Source organism: Harpia harpyja, chromosome 14 (genome assembly GCF_026419915.1).
Source record: "Harpia harpyja isolate bHarHar1 chromosome 14, bHarHar1 primary haplotype, whole genome shotgun sequence".
Lineage (NCBI taxonomy): Eukaryota > Metazoa > Chordata > Aves > Accipitriformes > Accipitridae > Harpia > Harpia harpyja.
The window spans coordinates 28,912,010-28,931,109 of NC_068953.1; the positions used below are offsets into that span (position 1 = coordinate 28,912,010).

Sequence of the window (19,100 nt, forward strand, 5' to 3'; positions counted from 1 at the left end):
ATTTTTCATGACTTAATGTTGGCATTCTTCTGTTGCTACATTGTTTATATCATGCTTGTAGATTCCCCACATCTTCTGCCTTCAGATTTTGCTCTGGCTCCTCACAATAGAATCCTAGAATCACTTAAATTTGTGATGTTTTTCCTTATATGATACTAATTTATAATCAGCGTGTCTAATCAGCAGGTTATAATCAGCACTATTTGGAATGTCATTTTAAATTTAATGAAAGCAATTACAAACAGAAGTCAGAACTTGTTTTCATGGAATAAAAATCAAAAGCGTCTTAACACTACAGGCCCAGGGTATGACAGCAATGTTACAAATTACTCAACAACCAACTTTTCACACCAGCTGTTGAAGATTTCTGTGTCTAAATTCAACATATCAATGTGTGCATTCCAGGGCCAGAAAGCTTGAGGTCTTCTATCTCTTCAGGCTCAACCTGATTTGAAGGCAGGGGAGCATGCTAGGATTCACCCTAGAATGTAAGGCAAACTCTAGCTTCATTTCTACTATTGTAGTTCTAGTCTTACACTCAGCATTGCACAGGATAAGCTGTCACTGAAAAGAATTTGACAGGGCCCTTTGAGTTTAAAAAGAACCCTTTTTTTTTTTTTTTTAATGTCACACTATACACTAGCAGAGAAAGCCTTCACATTTGTCAGGAGCATTGGGCAGTCTGATGACAATCGGTAACTTCATATATGTAGCTTCAAAGCAGTGCTCAGGCATTGCTTTCTCCAGCAACGAAGATCTGCGTGATTGGGGGGGGGGGGGAGTTACAGAGTAAAGAGGTATCTGTGGTCTCCCACTTACAGGCATAAACCTCTGGCCTGAGACTGCAGTAATCTACAGATAAGCGTTCAAGGCACGGGCTGGTTTTTAGGATGTGACGTACCTATGGATCAGTTAGATGGATGAGGTCTGTTTTAGGATGACATTTGGTTCCCAGTTCGAAAAGTATTCTTACTACTCCTTTCCTGGGGTTTTTGTGCTAGAATTCAAGTGATCTTTGGCCTACGAGAGCAAGAGAAAGTAGAAAGGAGTAAAAGCAAAGGGAAAGAAAGACCTACCTAACCTCAGAGCTGAACAAGCGGCCTCAACCATCTGAGCTAAGGGACGGCTCAGGACGGTAGTAGCCTGTAGGACACAAGCAAAGCCTGCAGAGTTCAAGCTATGAAGTCCTCAGACTCAAGAGTCCCAAACAGCCTTCTAACATAGTCTTCGTTTACCAAATATCGCATTGTCTCCCTGAGCCTGCGAATAACGTGCGAACAGGCAGCAGCGATACCCAAGCAGAACTGACGCTTCCCTGCCGGCCGCCACCGTTCTAACGGCTCATTTTTGAGGAAAGGGACCGCTGAGGAGAGGGAGCCGGCGCAAAGAGGCGAAGCGGCGACCGAAGGTCGGGGGAGATGCCCGCGAGAGAAGAGGGGAAAGACCGAGGAAAGGGGAGACGCAATGGCAGCCGGCCTAAGGGACCGTCACCCCGGTCCCCCCCGCGCTCCCGGGTTCTGCCGGAGGAGCGGCCTCGAGCCCTCAGCTCCCGGCCGCGGGTCCCGGCCGCCACCCGGCAGCGGCATCCAGCCGGAGGCCGCGGCCAAACCGGGGGGGTGGGGGGGTGGGGGGGACGCAGCCGGCCGCCAGACGAACTTGTGTAACGAGCTCGGGGAAGAAACCGTTCCCCCGCCGCGCCCCCGCTCCCTCCTCCCCTCGCCGGAGCCCGCCCGTCTCCGCTCCTCCTTTGCAGCCAATGGCACTAAGCGAGGTGGCTGCATGTGGTGGCGCGGACCCAGCGCCCGGGCTGGGAGGAGAGGAGGAGGCAGCAGGCTCCGCTCGCTCCCGGCTCCCGCTCCCCTGCTCCGGGCACTCCTCCCGCCAGCGGCGGCCGGCCGCTGCGCCGCCCGCCCCGAGCTGCCCCTCGTCGCTCCCTCTCGCCCGCCGCTACCTGCAGCATGGACTCGGACTCCGGGGAGCTCAGCGAGGGCGAGCTGGTCTCACCCGCAGGTAAGCGGGGGCGGGGGGGGGGCGGGGGGGGTGCCGCCGCCTGACGGACCGGTGCCGCCTAGCCCCGCGAGGGACGGGAGAAGGAAGGGGTCTCCCGCCCGCCGCCTCCGAGGCGGCTGCGGGGCAGGGCTGCCAGGCTCGGCGCCGAGGGGAGATCGCCGCCGTCCCGCGGCTGGCGAGCGGGTCCCTGCCGCCCCGCCGTAACGCGGCCTCGCAGGAGGGCGGGCACCGGCGGAGGCGAGAAGCCTCTCCTCGCCCAGCCGCCCCTCGGGCGGTGCGAGCGGGAACCGGCTCCTCCGGCGGCCGCTCGGGCCGAGGCGCCCCGCGGGAGGGGGAGCGGGAGGGGCGCGGCCCGGCCCCGGGCTCCGCGCAGCCCCGGCCAGTTGCGTTCAGCCGCGACGTGACAGCCGGCTAAATCGGCAGTGCTGGCGTGAAGCCGACGCATTGTGCTTTATATCCAGAGGCTGCGAAGTTTTGGGGGGTTTGGTTAGGGTTATTTTGCTGCTATGGCTCCGGGACCGCAGCGGTTAGCCCATGTGCAGAAGGGGAGGCTCCCCCTTCCCTCGGAGGCCGGCATGCAGGGCTATCGGGCCGCTAGGCTTTGGGTTTCAAGTCCTCACTTGCCACCAAAAAAACCTAAAAATGCTGCTGTCTAGCCGCGGCAGCCCGCATAGTTCTTAGATGAGACAGAAGAAAAAAAAAAAAAAAAAATCTCTCCTGCCACTTCCAAGTCTCCACATTCCTGTGTCCTACGCGAAACAAACCGTTGCCGATGTGCCGTGTAATCAAACGCCACCCTGCACAAACAGTAAATGGGGACGATGAACTTGTATGAAATCCAGCACACGCAGAGGCACGTTTGCTCTACCAGCACAGCATGCGTCCCAGTGCCGGTCCGCCACCCCCTTCTCCCCACGCACACCTCGAGGTCTCTAACTCTTCTTCCGACAGCGGTGGCGTTGCCCTGCCAGCAGCAGAGCAGGCTGCAGTGGTATGACACACACGGCCGGCATCTGACTGACACTAGGTGCCGAAGGGACCTGTTTGACCTCCAGCTTCCCACGGTGGAAGTCGCAGGCACCTTCCCTGAAGCCGTTTCACTGGCATGAGACACAAGTAAGCACAATTCGAGTGATGGCTGAAATTGTCCTAGTGATCATAATAAATCCAAGTAAAAAGTTACCACATCATGTTATGAGATCTTCTTCGAGAAAACAACAACAAAAAAAAAACCCAAAAAAAACTTTTAACCACAATCTGTCCAGTCCAGACATGTCCTTTATCCCAGCTGGCACCTCCCCCACCCCCAAAAAGAAAGGTTTCAACACCAAACAATATTTTAACTACAACAGGAAAAAAACACCAGAGATTTTGCAAAATATTTTAACTGTCCCATTAATATAGCAGTGATGGACAACGGTAGGAAGTCATAAGATAAATAGGTGTCGTCTTGTCTGGTCTCCCAACAGAATGGGATGTTATAGCATAGTCTTAAATCCCATTCAGATTTAAATATTAGGGGTATTTACTCTTGATATCTTGCTTTGTATTTTCTTACTTGAGATCTAGACAATGAACTAAGACTAGCAACAGGTCATAGAGCTCCTTATATTCGTAAGATTCCATTAGGCTGAACTTACTAACAAAGACCACCGACAGCTATAGTTTTTCATCCAAATATTCAAAGCAGTGCATGAAGCGCAAGTTACCAACATTACACTTATAGACAAATTGATGTAATATAGCTCCTGCCAACAACTTACTCCTGTTCTGAATAGGATTTTCTTTTAAATAAATTAAAAATAACTATGCTTAGAGATTGCCATAAGTGCTTTTTATGTCATCACTTGCTAGCTGCCAAGAGTTGATGTTCATCAGTCTCCTCTCCTCTTTTCTATTCCCTTCTTTGTACTGTCTAAGAGAAGAAAAACCTGGTATTTTGACCATACATGGCAGATGCCTATGCAGTGGAAGAAAACTGGAATACAGTGAAAACTCGGTGGTTTTGTCTTAACCAGTTGCAATCGTTTTTTCTGCACTAAAGAATTACTTACTGTTTGTATCCCCCATCCTCTTCGGAAAAATACATTTTTGCTAGATTTCGTTTGGTCTTTTTTCTGTGCTCTGCCATATGTACAGCGCAGTATCGCTCTGTACGTGGGTGTTCAGCAGTCATGCTGTCAGTCATTGTTGCAGGCACAGAAGCTGAGGGTTATAGTGTGGGATTCAGTCACACCCCGCAGGACCCAGGGGCATTCTGCCTGCAGTTTACAGGGCAAGTGGAGTGCCTCAGAGAAGTATTTGGGATGAAGTCCTGGTAATGGTTCGATTTTGGCCACTGATTTCAGAACAGCTAGGATTTTGTACCGAAAGCGACACCAACTTGAACGTTTAGCTTACTCTCTTCATTACCAGTCTCCGCACTTCTAAGTTTGTAAAGCGGTGACTTCAGTTTACGCAGTTAAAACTCCCTGTAGCCACTGCCCACTTCTTAGGCTGTCTGATTGTTCAAGCCCAGCATGATACAGTTTACTTTATCGCTAGGGCTCCATGATGCTAATGCAATACAGATGTTTAAAAACATATCCCATTTAAGGGTTTGTACTACTTGTGCAATACTTAACCTTTTGCTCTGTCCTGGTGGAACAGCACCCCTACCATTCCTGGGACTCGGACGGGTGTGCACAGGACAGGAGGCTACCTTGTACGCTCCCACCATCTGCCACACACGCTTGGCTTCCAAGAGACAGCTGGAGTCTTACTCCCAGATCCCAGCAGCCTCATTTCCTTTAATAGCCCACTTAAAGCTGAGTCTCCAAGGAGGCAGAACTATTTTTTCTGTATTTATTCTGAACATGTTGTCACGATAGCACCTTCATAGTTCTTTGGTGCAAACAAAAAGCTCCTTATATGCGAGTAGTGCAAGATGTTAGCTGTGCTTTAAAACAAACAAACAAACAACAAAAAGCACCACACGAGAACATCCAGCTCCACGGCCTTGCCCTCCACAAGTCTTCTCACACCCATCTGTTACTGCTTCACATTTGAGTTGTCTATATAGTCAAAAAGTTTGGGTTTGGTTTGGTGGGGGCGGGGGTTGTTTTGTTTGGTTTTTTTTTCAAAAAAGTTACTCATGAGACAGACTCCTATTAAGAGCATTAAACAGGTCTTGCACAATTCTGAAAAAAATTATGTATTATAATGCAAAAGAAAAAAAGTTGTGTGCTTACTAGCACTACCCTCAGTGAAACTTCTTGAGTTTTACTGTACATGCAACTAGTCACATTTCTTTTCTTATCCTATAGATAAGCTTTTGAGAACTGAACAGGTAATCTTAAAATAGAACATTGTTCTCATTTTATAGTGTCCACCTATTGAGAGACTGGTTTCTTTAAAAAAACTCTTCCATAGAGCAATGGACTACCTTTTCCCAGCTCTTTCATAGGCAGCCTACCACATGAAAGTATGATCCTCCGTGCCATCTTTCAGAGTAACATTTCACAAAAATCCAGGTCATCACCAACAGCAATGATTTTGCAGTGGATTTGGAGGTTCTGCACGTAAGAGAAAGAAGGCAGCAGACCTTCATTTGGCATGCCTTGTGCTAGGTTCCCTGGTTGAAACAGGGAGGAATTTGGCCATATAGCTTTTGTGCAATATTGATATAAGCCTTTCTACAAGCTACTAAGTCAGAATGTAGATTTCCATGTTTATTTTAATGGAGCTATTATGTTGCACTATTAAGATGATAACTAGAGGCTAAATTGCCTGTATGGTCTTTGAAACAATACAGATTAATTTAATGAAGTTTAACATATCCTGGAGAGTAAACTGTTGCTAGTCCCTTCTCCGGTTTTCTTCCCACTGAAGTCCAAAGACATTTGGCCTAGGAAAGAGACCAGCTTGCACTTCAAGTAGAGCTCTAAACTGGTGACAGGATTTTTTTTTTTTTTTTCTTTTAAACATTAACACTGTGGAGCCTACAACTTCATATGATGCCACTGATAACAAAATGAAGACAACCTTATCACTAGGCTTGCATCCATAAAGGCAGTGGGAGTCTTATTGCATTCAGTAGGGCCAAGATCTTACCGTACAACTCCCAGCACAAAAATATTAATGTATTTTTAAATTATTTGATAAATTATCTGAACTCTACCCTGGCCAATAAATATATACTTAGTAAACACAACAACATGTTTAAACATTATTTACTGTTGTAAAACAGCCCCAACAGACATGAATAACTTTTCTGGAGCTGTAAAATTATTTGATTTGCAATGCTTAGCAAATTTTTTTTTCTGCAGATTATTTATCATGCTACATGAATTGCCTGTACTTTTGTGGTACTAATCTTTTAAGTCTGTTACATATTGTAATCACTTTTACAGAGTTAAATGCCATTCAAGAGCTAATATATTCTTGTAAATATAAAATGAATTAGAAAGTGTACTGTAAGATATTTAGCACTTAATTATTTGAGGCACCAGTAACATGCTTATGTGATATAAAGTGCAAGTAAGCATTTTATAACTCTTTTTGCAGTATCACACCGGTCATTTGAACAACGTTTATCATGACAAAAGGTATACTTTGCCCCAGGGAATACTTGTGTGTTTGAATGAGGAGGGTTTTGATTTAACAAAGCCTTGTTTTGATTTGACATAGAAAGTTCTAAGTCAAATATGCACTAGTATTTATTGGACTTTAGACAAGCCAGCAGAAGTGGTAGATAACAGCATACTGTAAGTATGGAAGCTAGAAAAAAAAAAAAACAACCAAAAACCCCGCAACACTATTTTGAGTGGAAGGTGCAGACTCTACTGGATGCTTCTGTTATGAAGTGCTTTCTGGTACCTGTCTAATAAAGGGCTCTCCCTTCCCTTCTGCTGGAAAACAAAGGAAAAACAAAGCTAGTTGAAAAAAAGATGGACAGACAACAGACACGAACTAGTATGTTGCGGGAACCCATGCTCCAAACTCTCTTACAGGGCATTTTGGATCACACTGCAAACTGAGGCGAGCATGTGTCCAAGTTTCTCTGCCAAGACAGAGTGGGCAAGAGACACTTCAGGATGAGCAGGCAGCAGCTGCCTGTAAGAGCAGCAGCTAGGGCAGGCACACAAGCCAAGAGCCTAGCTGGGTGAATTTTTTTTGGATCTCTGTACTGTTCCCTCCAGGAAACACCTGGGCTGCTGATTCACATACAGACCCCTCTTTAGCACAGCAACTGTCAGATTGAGAGCCTTGTCCAACTGAAAAAAAAAAAAAAAAAAAGTAAAAACTTTGGAAGGCAAAAAAATCTAATCATGCTGTGATGATAGTAAAGACTGTAAATAATCCCATTTTTGTCAAGTTGAGTAGACAACTTGGACAAGCAGAATAGACAGTTTAATTGAACAGGTCAACTTGTTCAGGCTTCTGTTTTTTTAAAATCAAGTGGAAATATGAACTTCATGAAGCCCTGGATTGAAGCCCAAGCTCACCTGCTTGTGCAAGAGCAACATCTGTGGATGAGACTGCTAAGCAGCAGTAGCCAATACTGTATGAGGTAACACTCTTTTCAGTAGCTTTGATAGTTTCTTCCGACTTTTGAGAGGATGGCATATGAAAACATGTGACCTCAGAAGGATTTGTCATCATGGGTGAAGCAAAATCTGACTCCCAGGTGGGGATAGCAGGCACATGAAGAATGCTGTGTTAAGTTATTTTAGTGCATAAATATTTGATATTCTTGATCAGAACTACTCACTTTCAGGACAGTGTATGCTAGTGCCATCCAGACACACCAATAGCATGCAGAAGCCAGCCACAACTTCACCAGGTCAGAGACAACCTGTTTCTCAGGCAGCAAGGTCAATTCTACACTTACGTGAATGATGGTTGTAAGGGGCTCTCCATAGCCGCAAACTAAGCTATTCCCACCCAAAATTATAATGCTGCTAGCAGTCAGTGAACAGAAAGCTTCTACTTTTTCTAATATGTGGATATGGACAAGCCTCGGTGCAGGAATTTATGATGCCAAATGAAGTTCATAGACAGGAATATGAAGCAATATCCTGCCACACAGCAATCATCGACCATTCCTGTCTGCCTTGCCAAAGGCCTGGGATGACAGTGGGTTCCATTTGATGAGATATTTTGGCAATAGTGGATGACCTGTGCAAGGCAATGAGTGCATCTCCTCAAAAACCTCACAATTCCCATTTGAAGAAATAAATCTTTTATCCTTTCTTCTCATCTACACCAAAGATTAAGAAGTCACGGAAGGAAGAGTAAGTCACCTGATTTTGTTCATAATGGAAGAACAAAGCTATAAACCCCACCTAAAAAGAAAAGCAGTAGGCCAGACAGATGAGAGTTCCTGATGACTTGGCCTGCCTGAGAAGCCATTTTACCCATAGCATCAGCTTTGAGGTGACAGGCTCTCCCAGGTCCCCGGAAAGTAGCAGAACCCTGTAACTTTCTAAGAGTGCTCACTATCTTTTCTAATAAACTAAACAGGAGCTGGCTGTGGGCCCAAGCGGTGGTACACAATCCTCTAAACTGTTTATCTATTAATATACTTCCTGGCACTGTTTCAGCCCATGCCAGATAGCCTCCCACAAAATGTCCTGGCATGAGACAGAGCATAACAGTGGCCAGTATGAATTAAACAACATTTGGAGTGTGGGAAAGAATTTAGCTTGCATCCAGATAGCAGTACGATGCCTGTACAACAGGTTCTGTCCCAGTTTATTTACAGACAGAGACCCTGTGGTCAGAGCAGGGCGCAGACATTCTTCGCTATCACCATGACTTCTGGTGCACCGCTCAAGGCTGTCCAGGCTGTTGGACTGCTCGTGGACCTCTCTCAGGGCAGCTGCCTTGGGCCGAGACCTGGGTTTGGAGCCTTGCCCAATTAAAAATGTGTTATTTTCTGCAGAAATCTCTCTGCCAGTTAGATTATGGGAAGGCATCTTACAGACTGACAAGTCTAGCTGAAGGAGACTCATGGGAAGCCAAGACCAATTTGTTGCAATAATTATGACTTTATACCCAAAACTCAAACATCTTCTTGAGAAGCCAAGCTGAGCTCAGTCACCAGCTGGTAGCCAGTGATTTTTCTGCTTTTTAAGGCAGCCATCTTTAATGAAAAAGGCTAAGAAAGAGCAAAAGTCACTTTGCTGTCCTTTCCAGTGGTCACTAATGCCTCCTTGGTAGAGATTCTGTTTTACGTTTTATCAGTTGGTTCTGTCTCGCCTTCCTACAGAAGAATGGAGTGAGCAGTCTCTCTGTACAGATGTAGATTTTAGTCAACATCTGTTGATGTAACAACAGAAAATAGAGCAGGAAGATTATTTTCATCTATGATATGAAACAAACACTTCACCATGAAGACATTCCCTTTGGTCTTCATACTGGTGCTGGTTTAATATGAAAGGTAATCTGAAACACAAATAGTAAAAATGAGCAGAATATCTCACTACCACCACCGAGCGTCTCATTTCTGACATTAACTTTGTTTATCCAAGCAGCTTGTGTTACAGGAAGAACTAAATTTTCTCTCTTTCTCTTTGAAGACATGTATTAACACTATTATTGCGTTACTGTTTCATTTCCAAATAGTTTTCCATTTACTTTTAGATCACATAGTTTACATGGTCAAATCACTGACAGATATAGACCAAACAAATGCAAGTTTCTTGGACTTTTCGAAGTGAGGGGGGGGGTGATTTTTTTTTTTTTTTTTTTTTTTGAGATAACCATCTTTCAGATTATTTCTCCAACAAAACCTCCATACCATATAGTGTTCTGCCAGATGAATGTCTGTGGTTTTGTTTAATTGCATTTAATTTTAGCTTTGTGTATTTGTGCATTGTTTCCACTTCACTCCCAGAAGTCAGAGGGAAGTAGGTTAAAGGTATCAAGAGCGGCCTTCATGTTCACTTCAAAGCAAGTTCCAGTTGGTGCCTCACTATTTTGATACTTGTCAGCATTTTCACAGAATCATTTAGATTGGAAAAGACCTTCAAGATCATTGAGTCCAACCATCATCCATGCCCACTAAACCATTTTGATACATTATTTCGTTAATGATCTCCACTGCTAGGGGAACTGTTTAGTAGTAGATGCAAAAATAATCAGTACAGTCATTATGATGCAGAGCTACTGGATTTCTTAGAAAATTATAAAGAATCAGTGACGAAAAACGTTGACTTGGAATACAGGTTTAGGAATGGGATTAAAAGTTCAAGCCTAAGTATATGTAAAGACCACTTCCACAAACTTTGTAGAGTGTCAGTATGCCTCATTCTTACTAACTTGGACTGACTGGTGCCCTTTAAGTATGCCATGTTCTATATAACTAAAAGAGGAAGGTTTTGCTCAGTGATTAAACCTCACCTCTATTAGAAACCAGCTTCTATTGTATAAGTCTAGCCTGACCTCAGCTATGAGGTCTCTCTGACCTGTATTTGTTTTTAAGAGTCTATTTCCATGTCAGTTCTTAAAGGTTGGTATCAGATATCATCCTGCATAAGAAGGAATGACATAACACTTTGTATCCTTCAGGCAGATACAGCTGAGATTTTACTCTTGCCTGCACCCCTGCACACCCTCCCCTTCCCCCCCCCCCCAAAAAAAACAACCCACCATCACAAAAAAACAACCCAACCCATAGAACTAAAAAAAAAAAAAAAACCACACAAAGCCACCAACGCAGACCAGTACCCCTTACAGAAATCATACAGAATTGATGGAAAGCCAAGAACAAATCATCTTAAGGACAGATGAATACCAATGTTTTTCATAATTCCATGATTTAACTTTAAAATTTGGACTAAATCAGAGCTTTTAGGGCAGTCTCAATACTTAGTTGTTAATCAGCTGGTATCTTTTTATCCTCCAGACCAGGATATCTCCTGTAGTTTCGAGGCTGATTTCCAAAGTGTGAACTAGGCTTCTTTTGAACTAGTTGGTATCATTCACTTCAACAAGTTCAAGAGAAAGTTGTGCTGATTTTGCTCAGGGCTAGGTGTTTAAAAGCATAGTTATGAAGAGCCAGAAAACAGCCACTTCCAATGTTATGTTGCTACATGCAACAGCTTGTGCTGGTAAAAATGGCTGTTTTGACTACATCAAGAACAGCGAGTGGAAATGCACCCTTGGAGGACATGCAGAAATGCCTCATGCTTTGAAAAAAAAGGTCTGGCACATGCAGTATACTGTGGCACGCAGAAGGCAAGGAAGGTCAAAAGCCTTCTTGCACCCTCCCTTTGATTGCCACATGCTACCAAAGGGGCCAAGTCCCTTGCAGGAATGCAGGTACCCAGATTTTAGCTATATTCTCCATCTTCTAACCTCTAGAATCTTTTCCAATTCTTTCCCTTTCCACCCATCCTCACCTTTTATACTAACAATGTGAGTTTCTTCTCCAGATACCCACATCTTTCTAGCATATAACTGATCTCTCACTTCCTCTGTGCCTTGGCCAATATACTACTCTTCTTTCTGCAAGTCTCAATTCTTCCAGTATTGATCCGATTCTTCTTCCTTAAGTCATTTCTTCTCAAATATTCTTGGGTTTATGATTTCTGCCACTATGAAAGGGAGTAAATGCTGTCAGATTATATTTCATGAAAGGGAAGACTGATGGGAGTAAGATATTGTCCTGTCTTTGTAATTTGAAGTATTAGAAACAGATTTGCCTTGCCAGAGGAACTAGCCTGCTTTCTCTGGCAAACAAACACCACAGACAGTGGGCTTGCAAGTGAGATCGGTGTCATCTTGATTAGTAAAGCATGCTGAGAACGGGAAAGTTAATTTGATTTTGAAATACCGAAACAGGTAGATGCAATATTTGCCAGAAAGTGAGAACACAATAGTGTCTCCACAGATAACAAGAGCTTCCCTGTTATTTCCAGGGTGCATTCCTGAACAAACAACTACTGGGAGAAACAGCATATCCTCACCCCCATAAGATCAAATCATTGGGCTTGAATAGCAGGTCTGGGGGAGAATTGCATTCATCTCCAGACACAGCAGCCTGTGAGTGTCACTGATCAAATGAGGTCAGAGGAGGACACTGCTTTCTAGTGACAAAACTTAATTACAAGGAATAAAGGAAAACAGAGCTTAGCCCTTTTGCACAGTATTGTGATGAACCATGGCATGCAGATCTCCCCCACCCAAGTTTACCAATATATTTTCTTAAAAGTTTTAAAAAATTTTAATGAAAAGATATTGTAAGAGGATTCACAGAGATTGCCTCTAGAAAGCAAGCAGAAGCTTTAAACAGCTGTGAAGAGGCAGCAAAGGTGAGAGATGCTTCTAGAAACTAAACTTTTCCTTACTTAGGACAAGAATGCCTCTTTCAATGTTCTTCTGCCAATGAGACAAGGATGAGAGCACAGAAATACACCAAGGGAGGCTTTAGGGAAAGGACTTGAAGCAGAGGAATTGCCAAGAAGGTGCAGGTTCACCAGAACACCAACACAGCACCTGCATCCACCTTCCCACTCCACCACTGACCTGGCTGAGCTGAATCAAACTCAAATCAGGGCTGAGTCTGCCCTTTGCAGGGCCAGCAGCCGCCCCGATACCTAGGTTTCATCTTCCATCACCAGGGTGGCTAGAAACAGGGTCCCTATTTTCCACCACATCATCTCTCTGGATCACTAACCCTAAGTGCCAGACCCACCTCGTTTGTCCTGAGTCAGCAACATCTTGTGCATGACGTGCCAGAAGACAAGACCACACGCAGTCCTGCGCAGCAGATCGGGAGACAGGCAGGCAGAACATAGCTCTGGCCTGGTGCAGCCCTGCCCCGTTTGCATGGTGCAGCACAGCAGGAGACACATGCTCACATTACATGATTTTGCAGCCAAGATGTCTGTGCATCTTTCAAATTCCCAAGAGCTATGTCTATGCTTGCCCATCCATGTACAGAAGATGAGTAACAGTTGCTCTTGCACTGCTTAGAGCTCTGTGTATTTACCTTTTAGAACTTCTCTAGGAAAATATTGCCTTAGCAACAGCTGAGCAGTATTAAGACAGAGACAAGTGATGTGTAGGAAGAGAATTTAGGGTGGGGGGGACCATTATTCAGTGTTTTCCATATTTTCATAGAACAGAATTTAATTTCCTTGAAGTTATTGCAGTCAATGACAAGCAGCTAGAAAGGTTCATGTGAAATACCTCCGGCTGTGCACTGAAATAAAGTATGACTAGACATACCAAATAACCAATGCAGGCAGCCACAGACTGTGAGAGTTTTTTTTACTATATACTTGTTACTGAAACAGCTTTTCTTTGTTTGTAGAGTTCCTTTTTCTGCATAGCCGTGTTTGATGGAAATTCAGGTAGCATGTGTGCCATTATGTTAAACAACTAATTCTGGAATACTTTGTTTCTTTCCTCACTTTTACTGACATTAAAGCAGTAGTTACGCTTCCTAAGAGGTATTATAATTTAGGGACAGTTGATGCCTATGCTTAGTCACTTCACCAATGACTAAAATACAAATTCTTTCTGCTCTACAGATCAGATGTTATTAAAGAGAATGAAAACAAATCCTTAAATAAGTACTTAGCTTGCTTCTAAAGCAATATAGCTTCTTTACCATGATAAAGTAATAAAAATACACATGAAATCATAAAGCTTATAAAACTCACAGCAATTTTGTTGCTGAAAGTTTTACAGCTATCTACTTGAATTCATTTGGTTTGAAACTTGCCTTGGCCTAACCTTTTTTTGAGCTGAGAACATTTTTTTATACAAACAGCATGTGATTGAATATAACTAAGATTTTTTTTTTATACATGTGAAGTGGATGAAAGTAATTTTCCTTAAGTAAGGAAATGCTATATATAGAAGAAAACCTAAATACTTTCAATTCATAGACTTCAGTAGGGTTTTTGACATCATCCCTAGAGAGGCAGAAATAAAACAAACAATATAAAAGCAGTTTTCTCCATAAAAATACACAGAACATCAGAAACAGCTTAGTAAGTAAAGAGAACAGTGTTCTGCAGAATGGAATTCATTATCCTGTTGGTTCACATTTTTCACTGTACTAATGATCATGCCCTGCTACCATGTATGGGAGGTGCACACACATCAGTAGGCAAGACTGATGTTAAGCTATGTTTTAAATGTTTTTAACAAATGTCAAGACCTGAATAAGTCATAGAAGGTGTAGGCTCTACAACTCTTGAGAGGTCCAGTGTGGAATAACAGCTCTGGGAAGAAAAGAATGCTACAGTGCCATCAAAATTGCAGACTGTTATTGGGGATAAATCAATCTCTGCCTCCCCATAGTTGCCCCTAGGGAGCACCATGGCTAGGAAGCTGCCTCCCTAGGGAGAACTGCACACAATGCTGCTGCTATGCTGGAAAAAAAAAAATCTGCATCTTGACCTTTTGCAGCTCTTCTCAGGCCTTGAGGGTAACACACCCGGATCGTGCCAGGAGTTGGAGTAGGTTCTCTTGTTGGGGTTTTTATGTTTTGTTTTTAGCAGATCCACCAAAAAAACCCCCACAAACCCAACGCATATATGCAGACACACATAAAATTGCTATTTAAATTTACTTTCACTTGGGTTCCCATATACACATACCTTTCATGATGGCAAGGGGGAAACAGAGGGTGGCTTGCCTAAAACAAACAATTTACAGTGAAATAGCAAATAAAAATCTCAGGACAGTACTACCTAAGCCAGTGGAAGCAGGGTGACTGATTCTGCAATAGCACAGTTACTCAGGTAGAGCAGGCATCACAGGGGAAATGTTAGATGGCTACAGTTGAAGGGTCTAGGGAGGATACTCCTAGGATATGCCCAGGTATGTCAGATTTCAACAGATGGAATGCTGATTTGGGGTTTATGTAATTCAGAGCTGTTCTAACAGAGTACACAGGGATAGACACTTGTGGAGTAACAGAAAATGGCAGTATTGAAGAAACTTCACCATGTTTCCACATGCTCATTTGGAATAAGATGGGGGGGGGGGGGAATCTAAGCAAGGTTTTCCAGGGTTTTTTTTTCTTCTCTTTTCAGTTTTTCAACCAAACAGTGGCAGGATTCCTTTCTTCATGTAACAACCCAGTAGGTGTCTGTACTAATAATACTGTATTTATTTTAAGCCTGGACTTCCATATTAATGGTTTGTCCACCAGTTTAATACATTGTTAAAGGTATGTGTCATTTGTATATCTTTTAAAACAAACTTTGCCACTTCAGATTTCTGTTAAGTAACACCTTCTTGAATTTCAAAGCAAATAGGATTTGAAATTTAAGGACGTTGTAAAGATGCCAGTCCAATTTCTTTGTGCAACCTCCCGTACAATATCCTTTCAAAATCTGATGGATGAAGTACTGGACTGACAGCAGGGTCTTAATCACAGCCTTAAGCAAGTATTTCAGTTGTATCTATTTCTCCTCCCATTCCTGGTCTGCTTTGTCCCTTTACCTTTATTATTTCTAGGTCAGGAGTGTCTTTCATTATGATTTTGTGCAGTAAGAACCCCAAGATGCTTTATTAAAAGCTAGTAAATACTAATATCAATGCAGTGCATGGTCACTGCAGGTACTTTTATAGGTATATTATGAAAGAACTTCCATCACCGAGAAAGAAGCTGCACCTCTGCAGTTAACACATCATCTTCAGTATGAAAGATGCATACGCGTTCAATATGGTCTTTCAGAAGCCTTTCATAAAAGGCTGCAGTTTGAGCACTAATTTATCTTAACCACACTTGACTTTTTGTCATACTAAACAGATGACTGCAATTATTTTTTTTTCCCCTCAGTAAGCAGTGCTACTGCATATCATAAGACAATAAAGGAATGTTACAAACAGAAGTAGAAAATTCATATTTTTTAGCAATTCAACTGAAGAGAACACGTTTATGTGTGTGTGTCCCCCCATTTTCGTATTTGCTTCTGATTCTGACTGTCTAGCGCTCTGGCAGTGAAAGCACGTTTGGATTAAAACTAGAACCCACAATTTGAAACTATCGTGCGTTGCTTTGTTTTGCTTTTCCCTTTAATACATGAGCCTCTTGCTGAAATGAGGAAAGCCTTTCACCCAAAGAGAATTTACCAGAACAAAGTAAGTTTGGCAGAATTAACATGCTCATGACTGCTGGCATATTTTCCGATACAAGTCTTTCAAAGTACAGGGTGGGATCAAGCACAAAAAGAGATCCTGATCAAGTGATAAGATACAGGCTTTCTTCCATGACTGTGATACACACACCACGGTCTAACACCACAGTCTTCCTAGGAAACCCACTGTAAGTCACAGACTGAAAAGTATTCCCCACAGCACATAGAGTCACTCTATTTTCTTCATAACCTGAGTTTCAGTTCTTCCACATAAAACAGTTTGTGTGGACTTTACATGTATAACCCACCTACACCATAATCTTCTCAAGAGGTTGATTGCTGCCAAGCTCACTTGTGTGCAGGCCAAGGAATACGGACATTTTCCGATCCTGTCTGTTAAGACTTTTCTGCAGGAAGCTGGCTTTCTAGGGTGTGAATGTGTGCTTTAAAACCATCTGCCCCTTGTTGCCTCATCTCAGGCAATGCCTTAGCGGAAGGAAGAATAAATCCTGTTCTAAGGTGACAAGATCTGGTAACCTGGCACTAAACTTCAAATTCTGGAAAGCCAGATGAAACCTGGCCTGAAATATAACAAACTCCAAAATCAGGTCGGTCCGAGGTATAGCCTTTCATTAATAGAGCTCTGGCAGTAATCTTGCCTACAGAAACACAGTTTGAAGAGTTACTAGTAAACAACTGTAGTGGATAATGTTATTTTCCTTCTCTCACTTCTCAAGATCAGTTTATTTAATCTAGAAATGAGATCAGTACAGGATGTTTTCACCACACACATATACTGGAAGATTGCTAAAGTTAGTTAATGCACACAGGGATCAATGTCTGCTGGAGACAGAACAAGAAGCACTCAGCTTATTTGCAGCCAGATTTAGTCTGACATTAGGAAAATCTTTCTAATTTAAGAGTTGCAAGCACTGCATTAAGCTACGAAGGGATGGCGGTCTTTAGGAACAGATTAGGCAAGTATCTCTTCTAGCCAGTTAGTTTTATCTCAGAGGAAGGAATGGATTAGATGACTGATAAAAAGTTTGTTCCTTCAACCTCGTGTTTCTATGATACTGAAACAATACACAGCAATTCGAAGCTTAGTTTGGCGATATAAAGAACCATTTTCTACGCCAAACCAAATTGTTATCCTGACTGTGCTTTCCATGTGAGGAGACAGAATAACCTTTGCCAAAAATCTGTCCGTAACTGCATCTCATTTTCAGCACTGATAGTCTTTTAGATACAACCTCCAATCTTCCTGGAGAGTGTCATTACTTTAGTTAATATCTGTGTAGATAGCCCACTGATCCTAACACTAGCCAAACAACCCTTGCTGGCTGCAACTTTAGAGCTTCTGAGCCTTGTTCATTGTTCAGTTACCTAATCACCAAGTTGCAGGTGATTTTTAACACAAACATTGATTTCCAAAGCGTAAATGCAGACAGCCCAGTTGCAGAGGCTCATAAAGACACAGCTGAAAAAATTAAAGAAAACCACTTGATTATTCTTATTCCTCCTTCTCTGCAGCAAGCTGAAAAAACATAGATTGTGGTAAACCACGAGATCAGGATGCACTGCTTGTGTGTATCTTGCGCTATCAGATCACATTCACAATCCATTCTCAGCTCTCCAGATTCAATTCAGATTAATCCCTCGCAGCATCACCTCGGGTATTACTGATCCTTAATTGCTACAGCAGGCACTGCCCTATAGGCTGCGGACTGCCCTCACCTCTCTGGAAGCCAATGTTCCTCCAGAAGCCAGGTGCAGCCACCTTCTGTGCCAGCTGGCTTTGAAAGCAGAAAAAGAGCCAGTCTAAGTCATCAGCAAACTATACCTGAAGGTCTGTCAATAATAGCTTGTATTTACATATCGTATAGCCACTAGCCATTATTGACACCTAATGGCAAACTCCCTCCCCCCCCCAAACAATACTAAAGTATAACAATCTCCTGTGGACAGTTGTAGATACAACTTGCCTAATGCCCACTAGAAGCACTTTGTGGGTGTAAATTACACCTGGAAAAAAGGAAGGTGCACTTCTTGTCAATTAAAAATACACCATCTACTCCCAGCCTATGGGCTGATTACATGTTGGTTTACAGCTTAAGAGTGCAGTGAGGCCAGGAGGCAAATTAATACCAAGTGCAGTTGCTGAGGAGCAGATACACTTTCTGGCAAACCTGACAATGTTATTTTATACATTAAACGTCTGGGGTTTTTATTTTAATCTTGTTATAACAAAGCCATATATAGCAGGAAAAAAAAGCCTTACAAAAGTAGAACTGTTCCTGAAGTGACCTAAGATAGACTAAACAGACCATCTATCTTAGGAATCTGATGTTTAACCAGAAAAAAAAAAAAAAAGAATGTTAGAACTACAGTTAGCCTTACGGCTTTCTTCATAGTACTATAACTTGCCCCTGCAAAAATCTAAGCGGACTGAAGGAGGTAAAAAAAAATTCAAAAAAGAAAGACTTTTCACTTACAAGAATGGGTGAAAAAAAATAAAGTTTGGTAGGCTTTAGCTTGCATCTTAACAGATGGAGTATTCCAGAGTCCTGTTGTGAATTCCAGCCTCATCCTGACCCTTAAGGGAGAGACTCAAGACACTTCAGCCTTCCTCCCACAGACTTTGGTTTCCATGCAAAGTAAAGGAGGCAAGGTGCCTTCCAGGTGGTCACTCAACTGAACACTATGAGGGCCAGGTCTTGAGTTGCCCTGCTGAGTCTATAGCCAGGAACACCAGACTTTCATTCAGTTTTTATGAATTCAAAATATGGCAGGGCTAAGAAAACAGGCTCTCTTCAGCTCTAGACTACAGAAGAAGAAAGAGATGCAGGCTGGCTTATGGAGATAGGACTCCAAACCAAGTATGGTCTTGGCTTCCATTTACCTGCAAGCCAGCCTTTAGGAACAACAAGGTTGGAAAGGTTTTCTTAAGTTTTATCATATGGGGGAGACAAGGAAAAAGTCATTTTTCCTCTCAAAGAGCGT

General features: G+C 43.0%; 1 protein-coding gene across 1 annotated transcript in view; it reads left to right on the top strand.

Annotated features, from left to right (window-relative positions):
* The first annotated feature begins 1,758 nt into the window (after window positions 1–1,758).
* The window catches only part of TNFAIP8L3 (TNF alpha induced protein 8 like 3), a 49,429-nt gene continuing 32,087 nt past the window's right edge, over window positions 1,759–19,100 (top strand). The window contains exon 1 of the mRNA XM_052808821.1: window positions 1,759–2,010. Coding sequence (XP_052664781.1) covers window positions 1,959–2,010 — 52 coding nt within the window. The 5' untranslated portion in view covers window positions 1,759–1,958. The remainder of the gene's footprint in view (window positions 2,011–19,100) is intronic.